The sequence below is a fragment of the Populus trichocarpa genome, chromosome 2 (genome assembly GCF_000002775.5).
Source record: "Populus trichocarpa isolate Nisqually-1 chromosome 2, P.trichocarpa_v4.1, whole genome shotgun sequence".
In the NCBI taxonomy this organism is placed as follows: Eukaryota; Viridiplantae; Streptophyta; class Magnoliopsida; order Malpighiales; family Salicaceae; genus Populus; species Populus trichocarpa.
The window spans coordinates 4,213,284-4,233,545 of record NC_037286.2 but is presented as its reverse complement, the minus strand read 5'-3'; the positions used below and the strand labels follow the sequence as shown (position 1 = coordinate 4,233,545).

At 34.5% G+C, this 20,262-nt stretch overlaps 3 protein-coding genes across 4 annotated transcripts; 1 reads left to right on the top strand and 2 right to left on the bottom strand.

Annotated features, from left to right (window-relative positions):
• Positions 1-766: 766 nt before the first annotated feature.
• On the top strand, positions 767-5,207 carry LOC7468745 (shikimate kinase 3, chloroplastic). The gene is made up of 10 exons (XM_002302112.4): positions 767-1,133; positions 1,407-1,462; positions 1,655-1,709; positions 1,797-1,869; positions 2,091-2,178; positions 3,373-3,455; positions 3,555-3,684; positions 3,808-3,886; positions 3,999-4,060; positions 4,161-5,207. The coding sequence occupies exons 1-10, from the start codon at positions 1,016-1,018 to the stop codon at positions 4,212-4,214; spliced, it is 798 nt and encodes a 265-aa protein (XP_002302148.2). The 5' UTR covers positions 767-1,015; the 3' UTR covers positions 4,215-5,207.
• A 2,906-nt stretch (positions 5,208-8,113) lies between these two features.
• LOC7468744 (uncharacterized aarF domain-containing protein kinase At1g71810, chloroplastic) lies at positions 8,114-15,689 on the bottom strand. Of its 2 annotated transcripts, XM_024595778.2 has the most exons (21): positions 15,206-15,682; positions 15,046-15,090; positions 14,902-14,940; positions 14,604-14,774; positions 14,327-14,479; positions 14,171-14,206; positions 13,911-13,954; positions 13,692-13,782; positions 13,255-13,296; positions 13,038-13,146; positions 12,635-12,749; positions 12,495-12,544; positions 12,293-12,371; positions 11,507-11,557; positions 11,225-11,366; positions 11,037-11,081; positions 10,207-10,311; positions 10,090-10,131; positions 9,762-9,941; positions 8,889-9,008; positions 8,114-8,555 (listed from the first exon to the last, which is right to left on the bottom strand). In XM_024595778.2, exons 1-21 carry the CDS (start codon positions 15,644-15,646, stop codon positions 8,451-8,453), a joined length of 2,205 nt encoding a protein of 734 aa, XP_024451546.2. In that variant the 5' UTR covers positions 15,647-15,682; the 3' UTR covers positions 8,114-8,450. The 2 variants fall into 2 exon arrangements, with proteins under 2 accessions (XP_024451546.2, XP_024451548.2); XM_024595780.2 differs by lacking the exons at positions 8,114-8,555; positions 8,889-9,008 and having other exon boundaries at positions 9,771-9,941; positions 10,055-10,131; positions 15,206-15,689.
• Positions 15,690-17,093: 1,404 nt separating this feature from the next.
• On the bottom strand, positions 17,094-19,145 carry LOC7480731 (cytochrome P450 78A7). The gene is made up of 2 exons (XM_002300850.4): positions 18,083-19,145; positions 17,094-17,982 (listed from the first exon to the last, which is right to left on the bottom strand). Exons 1-2 carry the CDS (start codon positions 19,070-19,072, stop codon positions 17,368-17,370), a joined length of 1,605 nt encoding a protein of 534 aa, XP_002300886.2. The 5' UTR covers positions 19,073-19,145; the 3' UTR covers positions 17,094-17,367.
• Positions 19,146-20,262: the final 1,117 nt, after the last annotated feature.

Genomic DNA, 20,262 nt, shown 5'->3' with positions numbered 1-20,262 from the left:
TGATCTTTCTGTTTTATGATTGATTTTAGCTATTATCTGAAATACTACGCCATTTAAGGGGCATTGCACCCCTCGCTGCAATCTATCTTGAACCAAGAACCTCAACAGCTACAGGAACTGCAGGCTTCAGCCCTCTGCTCTCTTAGCTTCGTCCTCGAGCCCTCGAAGCTAATGTTCCCGGTTCGCACTAGGATTTCAGATGCACAGTGTTTGCTTTTCAGGGAGCTGCATACATTTAAGCTTATGTTTTGTGCATTTTCGTAAATTCACGCGCGCATTTCCCCACCAAAATAATTACCAGCAATAACTGAGGCATCAATGCTGTCGTGCCCCCCACCCCCTCAAATTAGCACTCGTGCACCTTTGTCCTTCACATAATTCACATGCAACCGTCAATTTCAATAGACCCCTAGAGTATTCAGTACCATCCTTTTCAATTTGACCACACAGTTCTTTTTTAACTATTTCTTATTTTATTTTATTTAATAGAATTGTAATTTTAATTTTTAATATAATGTATGGATTTTTATTTTATAATTCATGAAAGATCTTAATGGTTTTGTGCATAGATTTGAAATCTAGGATATATTTCATGAAAGAAAATGTAGTTTCTTTCTTAGTCTAGGTCTTGTTTTTTTAAAAATCACTCTAATTTTTTTTTTAAAAAATTCATATCTTTTCGAGTAATAAATTTAAATATTCAAGTTGCAGCAAAATGCAACTCTAACCAAATTCACAACAATCATACCTCATTTTCTTTTTCCATCATCAATTATCATGCGTGACTTGAGCTCTAAACGAGTTAGAGCACCCTTGTTGCTGTAATTACACAAGCAAATTAATATGCTCACAATGCATTTATCAAAGGAGTGATGATAAACATTTATCAAAAGATTTGAAATTGAGAACACAGCAAAAAAACTTCTTTATTTGTGGCGTTCACGTGATTGTCGTTTTCCATTGCAAGACACAATGAATCAATGATGCTGATCAACAGTACCAGTGCTCGACGTGGATGCAGCCCAAAGAACTGCAACTTTGCACCAGTTACATTATTTCTTACAGATTTTGCCATCCTCCTCTAATACTCATACAATGCCGCATGGCAAGAAGATGCATGATTAACTATGACAGTAGCATTCTAACTTACTTCACATATTTTCAGTGTATATATAGACAACATGATTTAATTCTACAGTGGCATTAACTTGAGTTGTATTTCACTGAAGAGATTGGAGTACTGTTTGAGAATGTGGAATTTGTTTTAGCTATTTTGTGTCTGTGTTGTGTAGAAGTACTTGCTTTGTTTGTCGATTAGTTCCATAAATGTTATTCTCGTATCTGTAAAATATACCAGATTAAGCTGTCTTTTATGACTTTTCTTCTTGACCCTGCGTGTTTTGTAGCTCCTAGAATGGAATCAGGAGATCTTTATGCATTTTTCGATGAAAGGTTGTTGAAGGTAAGGGATGTTCTCTGAGCCTGTGCATGGAGCTTGACAAATTAAATATTTTATGTTGTGGAAATGATGATTTAGGAATTCTATATGTAGGCAGCAGTAAATGGTATCTAACTTTGAGACCTAGCTAGACATTGAGCTGACTGACTTAAGACTTCTTGGAATTTGTATGATTGGATTGCTGTATTATTGCAGAAAAAGGCGAAAGAGCTTGCCCCATGCTTAAATAGCTGCTGTATATTTCTGATTGGTTAGCTCCCTCTCTAAATTCGAACTCCTTTCCGGGGCCGGGATACAGCCCTTTTCCTTTTTAACTCGATATAGTGTGTAAACGCAGGAATGATGGGATGTGGAAAAACAACCGTCGGCAAGGTTTTGTCGGAGGCTCTTGGTTATGCTTTTGTAGATAGGTTTGTTCCTTGACTACCTCTGCCATATCTACATTTATTTCCCTCGAGTAAATCTAGCTCGGACTCTCATGATTGGGTTATTACTTTGTGAATTGCCAGTATAAGTTGTTTGCATTGGGTTTGCCAGGCATCATGAAGAAAATAGATTTTACTAGATTGGCACTTTGTACTTCTATCATTCTTGTTTTGCATAGATTTGTAAATTCTTGCTGGTTTTCCAGTGACACCTGCGTAGAACAAGCTGTTGGAGAAATCTCAGTGGCTCAAATATTTCAGAAGCATGGTGAGAGTGTGTTCAGAGACAATGAGGTTTGTTTGCATGTAAACAATGTCCTTATCATCTCCTCTGCAGTGTACTTTTGGTTGCCTGGCTTAGTAACCATTCAGGGGGGAGGGTTATAAGGGGAAGCGGAAAATTTTTGAGACTCGGGATATTCGCATCAAGATACTTAGTTGTCTTGACACATGAGTATCTGCTGGGATTATGATTTATGTTTTTAAAGTATTTTTTATTTAAAAATATATTAAATTAATATTTATTTTTTAAAAAAATATTATTTTTAATATTAATACACTAAAATAATTTAAAAATATAAAACATCACTTTTGTTGTTCTATGAATTTGAAGAACAATCATACCATTTTTATATGAGTTCTTTTACGTATCATATCCAATTAGTCTTAGAAATCTAGGACCATGTTGCTTTATTTTTAGATTAATTACATGATTTTTTATGTGAGAGGTGATGATTTCTTTATATTTATAGATGTGTATAAAAGGTCTCTTAAGAGTTCTCCCACACTTACCATTTCATTAATGACTTGTAAGAGATATTTATTTCTCATTTATGATATGTAAATGATATTTATCCATCATTAATGCCATTAAAAGCAAAGGACTTTCCGGTCCTTTTCTTTCCTTGAAGATGATAAGATTTAGAGGTTATAAATACTCTTTAAACCATCCAGGTAAAATGTTCAAAACTTTTTATACTCTAAAAACTTATATATATTTTAGATTATTAATTATCCTAAAAAACAAGAACAAACACTCTTATTCTTGGAATTTAAAGTTATTATTTTTTTATTTATTGTTTTTTTTTTAAAATTATTAACTTTATCATCAAAAGATCTTTAAGCTCCGTCAATTAAGACTTTTTTTACATGTACTTAGATTTTTATCATTAATTCAGTATTTCTTGAGCTAAGACGAAAAAAATTGTGCTCTTTAATATTTTTTATTAATTATTATCCAAACACTAAAAAAACTTATTCCATGAACATCTTGAATTTTGATACATCATATCTGTCATGGAATTGGTTCAAGTGAAAGAATCTTCTGTTCTAATTTTTCACAAATGCATTTCTGGATAATACCTTAGTTTGTCCTGATAGCAGTATCTTCGTCATTAATAACTTCAATATCAAGTGCAATCGGAATTTTTTTTTATAGTATATTATTCATTGTATAACAAAGTAACTGCTTGCACTGTTTTTTCACAGAGTAAGGCGTTGCAAGAGTTGTCTTTAAAGTCTCAGCAAGTTGTTGCTACCGGCGACGGTGCAGTCCTTCATCCAATCAATTGGTATGCTGGAATCATCGGTATAATCTTTGCTTTGGTCTCTAATCATACAACCTTATACTCTCATTTGAATTAACAATCCACTGTTTCCTGGATTTTAAGGGAATACATGAGGAAAGGCATCACTGTCTTTTTAGATGTACCTCTGGATGCCCTTGCAAGGAGAATTGCTGCTGTAGGAACTGATTCCCGTCCTCTTTTGGACTTCGATTCTGGGGATCCTTACACAAAGGTGGTGTAGTTTCTGCCATTCTGAACATCCTTCCACTAACTCTAGAGTGAGTAGTTGGTAGGATTGAGTGTCTTTAAGATATAATTATTAGTTCTAACGCATCCCTCTTTAACATCCTCACAGGCTTTGATGAGATTGTCTACTCTTTTGGAAAAGCGAGTAGAGAAGTGTTCCAGCGCTGATGTTACTGTTTCGCTTTCAAGTATGTGCTCCATTTACATGCTGAATGACTCTTTTCTTTCCCTTTCATTAAATCTTCTATTCGATTGAGTTTGAGGGGGGAAAATGGGTCTACATGTCATTCTTGTTTACAGAGCTTGCTGATGATTTGGAAGAGGATGTCTCCCATCTCACGCCAACCATAATAGCAATTGAGGTTCTATTTGTGCTCTAACTCATCAAGGCTGTACAGAAGAAATAAGGAACATAAATTTCCGATGATGTTTTTTTTCTAATCTCAACTTAAATTTTGGCAGGTGCTTGAACAAATCGAGAAGTATTTAAGAGGCAAAAAGAAGACGTTCAACTGACATTTTTCCTCTCGACCTGCCTGAATTTTCTTCGTTTTAATTTGTCCAGTGTTTACTACAGAGGTGTTGATGAAATTCTCCTGTAAGACAGTAAGAGCTAATATCCACAGGCAGTTACTTGCTTTGGGTTTACAGTTCGGATAATCGTTCCATGGATTATTGGTTCAGATGCAATATTTCTCTTGTTCAAATGCAATATTTCTCTCTAAAAAAACTAGTTTTTTTTTTTAATTTCTTAAATTCATATCAAGTTTAAAAAACATATTTTAAAGATTCTAAACCGTGTTTTCAAAAATCGTTATAAATTTGTAAAATTGAAAAACTAACATAGTAATTTTTTAGATAGAAAAATATTGCATTTGAACTAGAAATTCTAGACCACGTTCAATGATGGATCAATGCTCTATTTTTCTAAGAAAAATGAAAAAAAGAACTTGGTGTCTAAATAATGTATTTTTCCAAACTGGGAAAAAAAACAAAGATTTTTTTTTTATTTTCCCATCATTATAACAAAAGCTAAAACGTCAGACTTTCACTGTGACCTGGGAGGCATGACACAGTGTACTCAAGCAGTGGAATTCACAAATCTCGCCTCTCATCTCTTCGTTTTCCTGATCATTGTTGGCTCGATCATCTCTGGCTCTCAAAAGCTTTATGTACGGCTTGGCATCAATTTTCAATTTTTATCGGTTTGTTTTCTCATATGGCTTGGCAGTGGCGACTTCTTTCGGAATGGCTGGGAGTTGATGACTTCTTTATCGGTCTGGTTCTTTCGGTTTGTTTCCGTGTTTGGTCCTCGTGGCCCTTTCCAGCTACGTTTATTGTTTTATTATATGTTTATTTTGCTGTATATATTTCATCAAAATTAGGGTGTAATATTTCTATAAGCCTCTTATATAAGCTTTTTCTATTGTTGTTGTTTCCCATTGGGCAGGCTCTTTTGTGCTCAACTTGGGCATTTTTTTCCCAGTAATTTTCATGGTTGATTTTCCACATTGTTGCTTACGATGATGTTTGCCCTTTTCTTTTCCTGTTTGTTCATCGACATTGTGTGTTTCTATGATGACTCGCGATTGTTTGTTGAATATTGCTCATGAGCTCGTGTTTGTTCAGGGGACTGAAACTGGTTTGAGCTTTGATCACTGGTTGTCTCCCCTGCTGTTTTTTTGAGGGTGTTGGTTTTTCCTTCATGTTGAGCATTGTATGGTTATAGAACAATAAGGCTGCAGATATTAGGGATTATGACAGGTGGATGCAGACTGGATCTGAAGCTGACGGGGGACTGCTTGATGTGTTATGTTCTTTGCTTGAGAAGTTTGCCTGTTTTCAGCTTGTGTGTTTTCTTGCATTGAAGATGAATGTGCCGGTGGTTGACGGAGGAGATCATGCTTGGCATTTAAGAGTGTAATGGCTGCTTCATGTTATTTATTGTCCTTCTTTTGTCGGTTGCTTAGCTTGGTTCATCTTTCTGGTTTTGCACAGTGCAATGAGCGTGATGGCTTTGTCGCGTTATTTTGCACATTGATTCCCTCTCTTTTTGGCATGCCTGCAATGTCGGTGTGGGTGTGGCTATGGTTAATGCCTTGTCATGCCTAAAGTCGGAAAACATCTATTTTTTTTTTAACCAAAATCTTTCAACAAAACAGACATGGCGAAAAGTTTTATTTTGATTTATTTTCAAGTGAATATCATTTTAATTGTTATTGTTACCACAATTCTTTCCAAATACATAGTACATTGTGCATCATGACAGCCTAACATCAATTTTGTTTTTTCAAGAGAATTTTGTCATTAAAAGAATTGCCAGAGGTTGCTATCATCTTTTCTTTTCCTTTAAAAAAATAATATAATTACTTATTTACCCTTGAGCTCAAAAAAATTGAATTGCTTGCCAAGGATATTCATGCCTTTGCATTTCTTCTATTATGAAAGGGTCTTTCTGCCCTTGCAATCACGAAAAAAATAAGAAAAGAGTCCAGTGATGTTTTTGTCTTTTGGATAACGAGAGGGGTTTTGGACATTTTACTCTAATTAGTTAATTTTTAAATCAAAGAGTAGATAGAGCGTGGGATGTGTTCATGTCTTTTGAGCGTCGCTTTTGGTGTATCCCCATGGCCAAATATGTTGTCCCGTCATATCATCGAAAACACCATCTTGTCTTCTTTCTCATGGTGCTACACGCGGTGATACTTGGTGGATGGTTTATCGTCGGTGATCATTTCTTTTTTTTTTTTCTGCTTTTCTCTCTCTCCCAGCAAAAGTGCGCATCAGATCTCTTTTCGTTTGTTTCTCAATTTTAATCCTTATGTTTTTTTATCGTTTATTTTAGTCCTTGACCATTTTGAAAAACTTTTTGATCTTTTCAATTTCATCATTGAATTACAATTTGTCATTTCCAATGTTGTTCTTATTCTTTTGATTTTCAATTTATTTCCCTAACTCTTTTGTTAAAGTTTTGTTGTTTTCAATTTCGTCCTTAAATCAAAGTTCATGTTATTTTTTTTCTTTCAATTTTACCCTTACTCTTTTGATTTTTTTTTGTTAAAGTTTTTTCTTTTCAATTTAACACTCTAATATTAGTTTCTTTTATACCCTCTAATTTTTTTTTAAAATTTTGATTCACAGCCTCATTCTTTTAATTATAATTTTTTATTTTATAGATTTTTCTCTAGTTTCATTATTTAGTGTTTGATTTGTTAGGGATTAGACTTTTTGGTTTTTTTATTTGTCATGCATCCAATTTAATTACACGGATCACAAGTTTTAAGAGTTAATATGGTTTGGGATTTCTTTTTTTTTTCCTCATTTTCTTTTACGGGTTCATCATTCTGCATCAATTTTTTTAAAATGTTGGTTGTAGTTATTTTCAATTTATCCCGATCTCATAACCTATACAATGAGGTTTCCAAGTTTTTTTGAATAGTGTTTTTTTTAAAAAATATTTTGTTTTGTGTTTAATTTTATTGATTATTTTGTACAGACAAACTTTATTTTATAAAAAAGTATTTTTTTTGAAATAATATTTTTGATATGTCCAATATTACATAATATTTTTTTTATTCACTCATTTTTATATGTTTCTATTTCTATTTTTATTATCTTTTATTAATTTTAATAAAAAAATTTAATTAACACAAATAAATAAATATTTTAATCTATATCCATCTCACTTTTTTCAATTTTTTTTTTAGTTATTATTAACAACTTTTTTATTTTGTTTATTTATATTAATGGTTATCATGAAATTTTAGATGCTTTGATAAATTTTTTCATTTATATTATGAATTTTTAATTTAAAAAAATATTAAAATAACCTGTTTAACCGGGAAAAAAAAAAAACCTTTGAGTCAAAATACATATATTCTCATCTCGTAATCCGAGGAGATTGAAGAAGCTACGTCTGCTGTTCACACGAGGAAGAGGAAATCAAAGATATGTCTAGACTCTTATCCTTCTCTTACTGTAAAAACCAGAGGTTTGGTTGGGAATGACGGGGAGCAAAGACCTGTGTTTCCTTGTATTCTAGGTTTTTAAGGTTTCGCTTCATGAATTTCAAAAAAATGAAAGAGAAGGGAAATATTTTAAAATTATTTTTGACACCAACATATTAAAATATTATAAAAACATTAAAAAAAAATTAATTTAAATTTAAAAAAAAAAGTTAATTTTTTTCAAAAAAAACTCTTAACATGCAAAAATAAACAGTACCGTGAAATCACAAAAATACATGTGTATTTTTCATCTGCTTTATTTTGCTTCGATTCCCTATTCAAAAAATTAGAGTATTACTCTATATTCTGTTTGTCACACTTAAATGCCAAGGGAACGCCAACGTCAAGCTTTCACCATCAGACTTAGCAATAAAACGAAACGAACTGGTGAATTCCAAAAAACAAATCTGTACAGAATGCCATTTTGAATGGAGAGTTCCTTTATTTCAAAATCTCACGTATGTAACTAGTTTTGGCTTTCCGATTCAGATTCAATGATTTTGGAACATTTTCTGACTTTTTTTCCTTTATAAAAAGAATGCAACAGTGCTAGAATTTTACCCAATTTTCAGGTAATGTGTGAGTCAATCGCAGCAGGATCTGACGGGAACAATGTTTTCAAGAATATCAGCCATCTTCTATCTCGCAAGTTTTTTTATGTGGTTTAATTTTCTGTTAAAGTAGCTGTCAGAGACGAGAAAAACATACGGGTATCTCCTCACGCTTTCCCTGAATTAAATTGAAATCAAAGAAACACCCTCCTGATGGTCCTGGCAGTGACACGGGAAATCAACCTTCCAGCCAGATCAGCTGGCAAGAGAAGTAACTGCTGCTGCAATTCTGGTGGAAGCTGCCACGTGTTTTTAACAAGTTTAGTCAGTATACCAGTTATTTAAGTTCTTTTATCCAAAAAAAGAAAAAAAAACCCTTCAGATGCCACAATATAACTGGCATATAACTTTGGACTTCAAATGAAAGTCTTCTCTAACAAGCCCTCATCTATGCGAGAGACAGATTGTTTCAGGTCTAACAATTTAATCTCGATAATCTTATTAAAGTATAACCCAATTTCAAACAATTCTCAGTGATTGTGTGGTAATTTACGTGTCTGCCAATATTAATATTTGCCTTTGCGTCTTTGGGCGTGCGCGTTGTATCTATGTATGAATAGATCAGAGCTTACCTCAGGGATAACAGAAAGGATGGGCAGAATCTCCTCAGCTGATGGAAATTGATAAAAGATAAGTGATGCTTCCTCCGAGTGCATGTTTTGATTCTTGGATGGGACGGTCCTTTTCAGTTCCTACAAGATAGTAACATATGTTACAGCACAGGTAGACTAGATTATAAGCCAAAATAGAAATGTTAAAATTATTGCCTTGTGGAAGACGCTACTTACACACATTGAAAGCGTGATCTTCAAACATCGACACATTTTCTCAGAAAAAGAAGAAGAAATAGTTGATACATTGAACTTCTTTTTTTTCCTTCAAAATTTTCATACAGGAGAGACAATAGTGGAAGAATGGGCGTCGTCTTCTAGTTAATTTTAGCATAAAATGCAAGTAAAAGCTCCATTCAAAGAATTTCATTATCCTTTTACAGAGCTAATCTACCCCTACATGGCAATATCACCAACTTTAAACACATCTAAAAAGCCACAACGTACCCAGTCAGATTAAATCATGAAGCAGGTTCTACAGTTTCCTGCAGAACACTCATGAGTCACAATGCAGAAGATATAATTTTCCTTGAGCTTGGTGGTGGATGACTACAAAAAGTGAGTTTTTAGTGATAACAAGTCAAACATCAATTTTAAATAGCCTTCCAAACAAATACATTTATGCATTCAAGTGAGCATTAATAATAAGAGGAGGATTTGCATCCAATAATTCATATTCATATACTATTGTATTCTAAAGTTTTGATTTATGGTGGATGGTTGGACTTCACAAAACCACATCCAAAAGAATAGCTTAGGCACATTTCTTACTTTCCCTTGTACAGAAAATGAGTGTACCAAACTCTTTCTAACAAAATAAGCGCAAGATCTTACCACGGGCGAGCCTCCATTCTTTTGGAAACCTGAAAGGATTAACATAAGCCGGCGGAAGGTTCTCAAGTTCATCATGTCTTCTTCAGTCATTGAAGAGGAAGAGGAAGCAGCAAAAGGAATGCTTGTGTTAGCCATAGAAGTTAAATAATCAAGAGTTGCTAGCCCAAATGCATCCAAACCCTGCACACATTTAAAAAAAAGGCAATTTAAAATCTAGAAAAGCAAAGAGAGCAATAGAACATAACATTTATTATTGCTGATAATTTTGACAACAACAACTCACAGTCACTAACCATAGACCTGACATGAACAAAACCAGAACACTTGCCTTGGCAATTTCTTGAAGGAGTATTTCCCTCACAAAGGCACCCTGCCAATACATCCAATCAAAGATTTAAAATACATTAAAATTAAACACCTCGGAGGGAGAGAGGGAGAGAGAGACCTTCTCTGTTAACGTGAAGGAAAGGATTTGCTTGACAGCCACTTTGGAGTCATTGTCCTCTAATTGGCTTTTAACCAAGGCCTTCTCTGTTCTGGCACGAAGGGACTGCCAGAATTTGTTTAAAATTATGAGCACATTAATTTTATGAAAATAAAATATCAGAAGAGAGAGAATAAAGAAACAAAAAGATTTATTGTGATGTTTAGCTGGATATGCTCATTTACTATCACCAAAGAGATTAAAATATTAAATAAAATAAAAAATGCTAAGTTCCCAAAGCGTGATTGCTGAAAGGAGGGATCTGGTAGCCACCAAAAACAATTCTGAGTTTCAGTGACCTATTATAATAGCATAACAAACAGCAGCCAATTTGTTGAAAAATATTTCCCAAGGCCATGAAATCAAGGTAGGAAAAAAAGGGAGTATTACAACCTGAAACCATTAGTAGCTTTGTTGTAACACAGAGTGAGATGACAACATTTTTCTGCTGCAAAACCAGTGGCCATTTGGCACTGACAATCAAGTTGAATACAACTAAAGTGAGCGGGAATGAAGTTAATGGTACATATCAACTTACATCATGTTAGCTATGGGTCAATTTGGATTACACCCCTCATTCAAACGAACCACTTTAATTTGGACTCCTCCAATTTCAATTTGTATTATAACCGCAATGGTAAAACAATGGCTGGAATCCTATCGCAAAAAGTTTTGACAGTTGAAGGGGTTCAAATCTAAACTTCTCAACTTGGTAGTTATATTTCAAATCAACCCAAAAAAGGTTCCTGTGATACTATTACTGAGGTGAAGAGAAAAATGGATAATCTCACCTCTGAAAGCAGTGACTCTAGACGATCAATTCTGAAAACACCTTTCTGCAAAGAAAATGGTTAGAAGCAGAAATTAATATATTTCAATATCAAGTATATACACCAACAGCTTGAGAAAGGAAATGAATGAAATAAAACACAGGATAAAACTTGCAAATCAAAAAATATAAATTACTTATTACAGCCACCTCATAAAGAAGAGCTTGCAAAGATGACCTCAACTGTGGTGAGCTGTCCGTCAGTACTTTTCTAGCAATCCACGGATATGTGCTACCCAAAACTTTGTAATTTGGATCAAAACCGATAGCAATGCCTTCCAAAACTGCAACACTAAAGGCCAAAAAAGAGTAAAGATTTTAAGTAGGCAATATAGATATTAAATAAAAAGAGACATATCAACAATCTTGAACAATGGAAAATAATGCAAAGTGAAATATGTCAGTTAAAGTAGCAAAGAAAAGCATGACTACCTCCGGATGACAAGAGAAAAATATGAAGGAATTTGAAATTTGAGCTTGTACCTGTGAATAAATAAAAATAATTAATTGAAACTCAAAGAAAACTTAAAATAATATAGTTATCAATATATGTAACATACAGATACGATTTTATGTTTCTGGTTCAGTCACTGTATCATTGTTGAGATTTTACAAACAAAATTTGTAGAGAATTTATTAATTCAATTCAGGTCTAGATGAGTAAACAAGTGAAATAAACAATCATCAGAGGCACACAGCATTACATAAACTCAGAGATCTCAAGAAATCCAATTACAAGGAGAAAAAATACGTGAAAAGTTGTAGCATGGTGGCAGCATATCGACAACAAATGTACATAAACTCAGAGATCTCAAGAAATCCAATTACAAGGAGAAAAAATACGTGAAAAGTTGTAACATGGTGGCAGCATATCGACAACAAAGGTAGCATGTATCAATGCTACAAAAACCATTTTGTGATGACAACTCTCAGCATCATAATGCCTTATAGGGTATGCATTTTCTTCCTTTCTTTAATTTGCCAGATTAAGCATTTTAATTTGGCAATTGCAAAATAGCCAACTTCCTGAGTACATTTATTTAACAATTCCCAGCCAAAGTATTGGTTTCTAAGAAAAAAAAAGGAAAGGAAAAGAAAAGAAACCGATAAAATATATGTTGAACCACATTAGTGTTTCTCTCAATAACATGGTCCACTCACTGTTTAACATTCATAAAGCATATATCCTGCAAACATAGTTGGACTCAAGATGCTCACATGGTAGTTCCCAAATTTCCCAAAAGGTCTCCAAAACTTATATTGCTGACTCCTTTAGCAACAGCATTTTGGAAAACACCTATACCACAAACATTATAAATGATGTCATGACCATTTAAAGCTTTTGTAGACATTTGTTTTGGAGACATAATAATTGGAATTACTGGGAAACCCAGGCCTATGCAGACATAATAAAAGGTACCTGTTAAAGCTTTTGTAACCCCCTCCTTATCTGAAGTTGGCGGAAGAAATCTGCAAGCAAGCGTAATTCAAACTTGTAAATAACAACAACAATGAGAATGAGCTCATTAGCTATTGGCAGAAAGGAGATAGAAAAAATACCCAAGTGTTACAAAATCCTTGGCCAGCGCATCAAAATCACGGTTTACAAGATGAAGACAAGCTTCAATAAATCCATCACGGAATTCTTGGTTAAATTCACCCATCATACCAAAATCTGTTTGCAAGATATACTGAAAGTTAATTTATGGTATTTAAGCCGTGCAGTTCCAGGAATACAAGCAAAATGATTGGGCATAGAAGTTTGAACAAAAATCCAACAAAAACAAAAGATAATAAGAGCAGACAGTGCTGACCAAGAAGCAAGATGATATATAGTTCAGAATTTCGCAGAATGTAGCCAGGATGAGGTTCAGATTGAAGGTTTTCGTGAAACTTTATACTTGATTAATACGAGAAAAAGGCTGAAGTCACATGCCATAGTATTTTAACTTTAAAACAATACCAATATAAGCTAATTTCCCATTGTATGTTCGAAGAAGGTTTCCAGGATGTGGATCGGCATGATAGAATCCGTACTCCAGAAGTTGATTAAACGAGCAGTAAACTCCTACCTAGTCAGCAAAGGAAAGTCATTCAACTCAGCCACTAGGCAAATAATAAATGTCATACAGATGAATTGTTCAAGAAAGACAGGCTGCTCTCAGTTTCTTATATATCACCTCAACCAAGTAAAGATCCTTCACTTCAGACAACTTTTTCCCCTACAAAAAGCACAAAAGAAAAGGAGAAGAAGAAACATGAGAAAATCTTTTGCATGTAAAAAATACATGATGGTATATAGAGCATCTTAAAAAAGAAAGAGTTCTACTGGTAACTTGATCTTTTGGAGGAGTTTACTGGAAACAAAATTCTAAGGAGTTGTATAGGAATGAGACCCCTAATTGCAACAACTGGTTAAAAATTTTCATTACTTCATTCCATTAAAGGAATAAGGGAAATAACAATATGTTAAAGTTAATTCCATTTGAATCTATCTCTTGATTGCAAAGCAAACACAATACTACATCGTTATTTGGTGATTTGACACCCTTCTTCCTAGAGTTTGGCATGAGATTCATAAAGATGAATAAATGACAGCTACGAACATATTAAGTACCTCAACCCATTCCATTACAAGGACCTTACGAGTTGTGTTCTCCAAATACATATATGGAACCAAGACATCTTCTATACCACCATACAGCTTTCTGTTTAAGCATATAGCATAATCGTTGTTAGTGTATAACTAGATGTGATGGAGCATTTTAGACAACAAAAATAAAGAAAACAAAAATACACAAATGTATTCCAGATTTTTTTGTTATTGTTTGCTTACCTAAACTTTAGTCCATTTTTTGCTTCTTTAATATAGTCCATCTCCTGCATTCAATGTGATTTGCCTGTATTCAATATGAATCTCTAAGAATATTCCTCAAACAAAAGTATAATTGAGATATAAATAATGCAAGTTTTGTTAACAAAGGAAACGTACAACTTTCTCAATAATCAAACAGCATAGTAAAAGGAGATCAAAACAAAATATGTGGTCAGAAATACGAGTTCTTCACAACTACGCATAAAGAGATCCAAACATACCCGAAAAAGACTCGATGCCCACTCATCAACAACTGCCTGCAAATCAAACTCACATTTCTTAGTCACTTCCAGATGAATTCATAAAAAGACCAGTACTTCAACAGGACATATTGAATACAAAACTTTATCCTCTTTTAGCATGAAAAAAAGTAGGACCTGAAGATCAGAATTAAATCTGCCTGCTTTCTTTACCACTCCTGCCATAAAATGCAATATTAAGATGTCTAGGGAAATAGCAGCTTGTACGCCTGGCCTCTGAACCTTAACAGCAACAACTTGTCCATTACTACGAAGCCTTGCTTGGTAGACCTATTTGTTTGTGCACCACAATGACAGAGAGAAAGAGATAAGAGCAATAGTAGTGAACATTTTCAGTAAACTAACAATTGCAAAAAAAAAATAAAATCCCCACACCGTACAATCAACCACAAACCTGTCCAAGGGATGCCGCAGCTGTAGGCTCCGGCGAAATCTCAGAGAAAATCATGTCTATTGGTAATCCAAGTTCCTGTTCTATTGTATTTAAAGCAACTTCTGTAGAAAATGGAGCTATTCTATCTTGCAACAGTGATAGTTCATCCAGATATGATGGTGGTATCAAATCCTACAGCAAATTTATGCTAATTCAAATTCTTGCCAATTGATAACTTTTCTGCCTTTTCTTTTTCTTCAACTGTATTGAAAAAAAAACTATCATAATTTATTAGTATGTATGAATTAAAACAACTTACAGGTCGAGACGAAACAGCCTGAGCAATTTTTATGTAAGCCTGAACACAGAAATAACAAACTCAACTTATTTTTTTAGAAAATAATCCTAACATAAATTTTAATAAGAGGGAAAAAAAATAGAAAAAGAAGCGCAGAAACCACACAGGTCCAAGTTCAAGCAATATTTGTCGAAGCTCTGCAGCTCTAATCTGCAAACCACCAGCAACAACAACAACAGCAGCATAAATAAATAAAATAAAAAATAAGCACACAATATAATAAAATTAGAATAAAAATAAGAATAAGTAGGATTTATTCTAAAACCTTGAACATCAGATCAGATTTCTCAGTAATACTATCAATGTAACGAGCCGCCAACCACCTGCCAAAAGTGGAACCGATTTGAAACAATCTGCGGAGCAAAATGAACGGTTTTCTCTTATAAATCGCAGCGATCTTTTTAAGATCGTAATCATTTAAAGAATCTGCTTCGCTGCTACTAAGCTTGAACAAGTAACCGGACTTCTCCGTAAACGCGTCCACATCGTTGTTGTTAACAACTCGCAGTGTTTGAGGAGCGGACTTTAGCGATTTGTGATTTTTCGATAAGAAATTGGAGTTGGAATTGGAGTTAAAGAGAAAGGAATTAAGAGACGGCGAAGAATATAGCAACATTTTCTTTTGCAGTTTCTGGTTGTGGCTGAAGAGTGTGAATAGGTGGTGAGAGGGAGAGTACGGGAAGGTAACGTCTCTTTTGTAATCCATGTATAGGATTTCTTTATATTCTGGTTAGGAGAGTGCCAAATGGGAGGAACGTTTTGTTTGTTTGTTATCCAAGGTCACGATTTTATTGTGGTTTGTTAAATAATGTGTTTTTTCTTTGTGGTTTGTTATGCGATTTATCTCTCTCAATTGCACGTCTGTTGTGAGTGTTTTTTTCATGATGGAAAAAAATATGTATGACACGGCCGGATAATTTTTTTTTGTAGTAATAAATAAATATATAGGTTTTTTTGTGTGCTTTTGGATGAAACTAGTAAAAAACTTAATTACATAAAATATTTAAAATAAAAAATGATAATTAAAATAATAAGGGTAAAAATTAAAATAGAAAATAAATTAAAGGGTAACCACAAATTTTTTATTAGGGGTTAAATTGAAAAGAAAAATAACTTTAACAAAAAAATTCAAAAGATAAGGATCAAATTAAAAAAAATAATACACTGTAAACTTAGATTGAATGATGAAATTGAAGACCAATAAAAGTTTTATAAAGGGACAAAAGAAAAAAATTAAAAATCAAAATAATAAAGATCAAATTAAAAAAAAAATATATGATAAATTAGAATTGAAGGACTAAATTAAAAAAAAAAAAAAAATTTTATACAAGAGTCAAGGAAAACAATATAGAAATCAAAAGAACAATGATTGAAGCTGAAATACCAAAATTAAAAAGGACCAACTTGTAATTTTTGGGGACAAAGAAAAAAAGAAAAAAAAACTCACCGATAACAAATCAGCCAATCTTCACCAACACGCACTTCACTAAGAGAAAGAGGACTCGATAACACTTCTAACAACACCATAGAAGGGCAGTTTCTACCACCAACATGCGCCGTTTGAATTGTACGGGCACCTTTCACATGTTAGCACGTGCACAACAGTCGCCAACAATTTATTTTCATTTAAATACTAATTAATTAAGGTAATTATATAGGTTTCTGAACAATAGTGCCGGCTCTATTAGATTCCAGAGAGTGTTTGGAAGTGTGGTTACAGTTATTTTTCAAAGTGTTTTTTTTATCTAAAATGCATCAAGATAATTTTTTATTTTTTAAAAAAAAATTAATTTTGATATCAGTAGATCGAAATGATCTAAAAATACAAAAAAATATTATTTTAAAAATAAAATAAAATAAAAAATTTTAAATTTATTTCAAAAATATTTTTAAAACAAAATTACTATACACACGCTTTCTCATCAATTGTTTACAAACTAAGGTAATTATATAGGTTTGGTGTTTATGTATCATGACAGGTAAGCGTGTAAGAAACTCCTTTCAAATATATACATAAATACTCTCCTGCAAACAAACACAAATATTCTCCTTTTGTTTTCCTATTTACACAAGCACACGTGACACATATACACTCGAGGAGTAGAAAGTGGAACTCATGACCAGATTAACTTATTAACGGACAACCAAAGACATAATAAAACATACAGTATTTATTATAAAGGAAGACAGAATTACAAACAACACGTATAACAATTAATGTCATCTCAGGGACACTTTAACGTAGTAACAACCCAGTTTCATAGTTATACAGTCATAAACACAGGATCCCTCCCTCAATTACCTTCATTCTTAATTTAGAATTATATCTCATAATACTTTAGCAAACGAGAAACACACACTTAAGCACTGGAAATTTTAAATTCAAGTCCTCAGATCAAACCCAAACCCTAGAAAAGTCGAACACCGTTAATTTCTTGGAATAGCCACAGCAGAGAGAGGTTTCTTCATTTCACATGAAAGTTTCAGCATTTCACTTAGGTCAACTGGGCTATGCATGTCCTGAACCCACTCGAAATGGTGCACCAGCTTAGCCACCCAAAGGCTCACTGTCACGAGCCCTAGGTTCTTACCAGGACAAACCCTACGTCCAGCGCCAAATGGTGCAAGCCTGAGGTCACCTCCTCTCACATCCACGTCAGCACCACCTTGACTCTCCATGAATCTTTCTGGCTTAAACACCAAGGCATCCTCCCATACTCTTGGGTCATGGGTTATGGCCCACATGTTGACCATTGCAGTTGTGTTGACGGGGACCACCATGCCATTGCTGAGGTGTACATCTGAAGTGGACAACCGTGCCCATGAGAGGAGGGGCCCAGGAGGATGTACACGTAGGGTTTCCTTGATCACAGCCTGAAGGTATGGTAAGTCAGCTACGTCAGCATCCGTGACACTCCTGTTTCCAACAACCAAGTTCAGCTCCTTGCTCAGTTTGGCTTGAATCTCCTGGTTCAAAACCAACTCTGCCATGACCCACTCGGTCAAAAGCGCAGTAGTATCGGTGCCACGAAATATCATTTCCTGCACATTACGAAGTAAACCCATAACACAGTAAGCACAGAACGCTAAAAAAAAGAAGCTGCATTAAAAATTAAAGAAAAATTAGTACACACACACTAACCCATAAAACGGCAACCATATCATCCTCTTCAAGTTTCTCTTCACCCTCCAAAGAAAGCAAAACATCTACGAAATCAGCATTATCGAAGACATTTTTTGGCTTCTTAATTCTATGCTCTTCAATGATTTGCTTAACCAGTTTCTTGACTCGAGGAACAAGTTGACAACAACGTTCTTTGATGCGAAAAGGGTCATAAAAGTAATTCAGCCACGGCAGATAATCAGACCAATTAAAAGCACCCAAGAGTTCAAACCCTTCAATAACAAGCTCTTGCAATTCTTTAGCCTCCTCATTAAATTGCATTAAGTCATATCTTTTGCCAAAAACAGTACCCATAATGTTATTAAGAGAAGCATCTTGGAGATGTTTACGCAAGTAAACAACTCCATGGAGGGATTGATCATCATAAATGCCGCTCAACATTTTAGCACAATCAAGCTGGCGCCATGGCTCATGAGCAGCGATGCGCCTTGGTGCAAATAAATGAGTTGATGCAATTCTTCTCATGAGACGCCAATAAGCCCCATTTGGCGCAAAACCAATGGCTCGGCTAAACATGAGGCTTTTAGCCGATAGCTTGATGGGACGGTCAGCGAAGTGAGGAGAGGTCAAGATTTCACGAGCAATTTGAGGGTCCGATGTCACAATGGCTGGTGTGGAGCCTAAGCTGAAAGCCATGAGCTGAGTAGCGGCTTGGCTCGACGCCATGCATGCGAGGGTGCGATGGGCCAAGCCGCGGCTTAAGCTGAATAGGCTTCCAAAGAAGGGTAAGCCTCTTGGACCAGGGATTGAGACGCTACCCTTATGGTTCCTGCCATTTTTCCATGCTAGGCCACCAGTCGAGAAAGCCCAAGTTAGTAAGGTAATGACCAAGAAAGATATCAAGACAAAGAGCAAGATTAGAGGGTTTGACAAGTTTTCGGTTTGTAACATTGCAGGGAGTGCAAACATCCACCAGCTGGAGTCGACAGAAGAGGGAACCAATTCCATTGCCAGAAAAACAGAAAGATGAGAGGGAGAGAGAAAAGGTCTGTATGTATGAAGGAGAGACGCTATTGAGGAATGTGTGGATAAAGGCCAACAGGGTTGGTTTAAATAGGTGCAGTGTGCTTCTTGTATGGATGCGTGGAGTGGGAGCAACATGGCTTTCATCGCTTGAATTTTTTTTTTTGGAGCAGTTAATTAAAGCTTCCATGATTAAGCTACCTTTTCAAATATCGCTATCGAAAAATTGTGAGCTTAATTACTCACACGACAGATTGTAAATCAACCAATTATATAAGAATATATCATTCTATTTCAATTAAAAGATACTCAAATTATAATCAAGATCATAGGAAAGAAAGATCTTTTGGTTATCGAGAGGAGCGGAAACGATTATGATTTCTAATATTGATACATAAAATATTTTCTTATATAATTGTTTGGTCAATATTCACATGTATATCACTCCCATTTTTTTACTTCTCGATGAAATTTTGATTTGACTAGCCTAACAGTTGTACTTTATAGTTTTCTTTAGTGAAATAAATTTAAGAGTTCTAGGAGCGATGATGTTACAAAATTCAAGTTATTTAATAATAAGATTTTTGTTGTTGAATAATAGGTTGATTATTTAGTTCTAGTAATCTAATTTATTCTCTTTAATTAAGATGTTTGATAGCTTCATGTAAAAAGTTCAAGTGGTTGGTAACCGGTAAGTTAAGGTGGCTAGTAGCTGGTGTTTGGTAAGCTGAGATAATTGACGGCTGATACCTGTAAAAGCTCCTTTTGATGGATGTGAGAACTCTCAAGTGTTTAAGTCAATAACTTTATAGAAATAGAAAGTACAATGATATTTTAGAGAGTCGGACTTTAAAAATATACATGCTAAAAAAGCCGAGAATGAAAAGATTATGAATCTTGAACTTGATGGATTCATGAGATATTTATAGCTCATGAGTATTGTCTTTTCGTGGAGAAAACAGGCTAAATAGTCATTTTATCAAGATAGTGTTGGGCTCAAGCAAGTTACTTGAGCTTGTTTGGGGTGAAAAATAGGCTCGGGGGTGCTCCCTGGGCTAAAGCATGGTGGGCGCAGGTGCATACCCGAGCCCATAGGGATACAGAGGTGTATGCCCAGCACACTGGTCGGGCGTGCAATGCCCAACATATAAGATACAACGTAGTACGCACATCTC

Coding starts and splice junctions, on each gene's coding strand:
- LOC7468745 (XM_002302112.4), top strand. CDS start 1,016: ATGCAGCCCAAAGAACTGCAACTTTGCACCAGTTACATTATTTCTTAC. Junction 1,134..1,406: donor ATGCATGATTAACTATGACA/GTAGCATTCTAA, acceptor CGTGTTTTGTAG/CTCCTAGAATGGAATCAGGA. Junction 3,887..3,998: donor TGTTACTGTTTCGCTTTCAA/GTATGTGCTCCA, acceptor TCTTGTTTACAG/AGCTTGCTGATGATTTGGAA.
- LOC7468744 (XM_024595778.2), bottom strand. CDS start 15,646: ATGGATTACAAAAGAGACGTTACCTTCCCGTACTCTCCCTCTCACCAC. Junction 13,955..14,170: donor GGGCATCGAGTCTTTTTCGG/GTATGTTTGGAT, acceptor CATTGAATGCAG/GAGATGGACTATATTAAAGA. Junction 11,082..11,224: donor TGCAAGCTCTTCTTTATGAG/GTGGCTGTAATA, acceptor TTTTCTTTGCAG/AAAGGTGTTTTCAGAATTGA.
- LOC7480731 (XM_002300850.4), bottom strand. CDS start 19,072: ATGGAATTGGTTCCCTCTTCTGTCGACTCCAGCTGGTGGATGTTTGCA. Junction 17,983..18,082: donor ATATGGTTGCCGTTTTATGG/GTTAGTGTGTGT, acceptor CGTAATGTGCAG/GAAATGATATTTCGTGGCAC.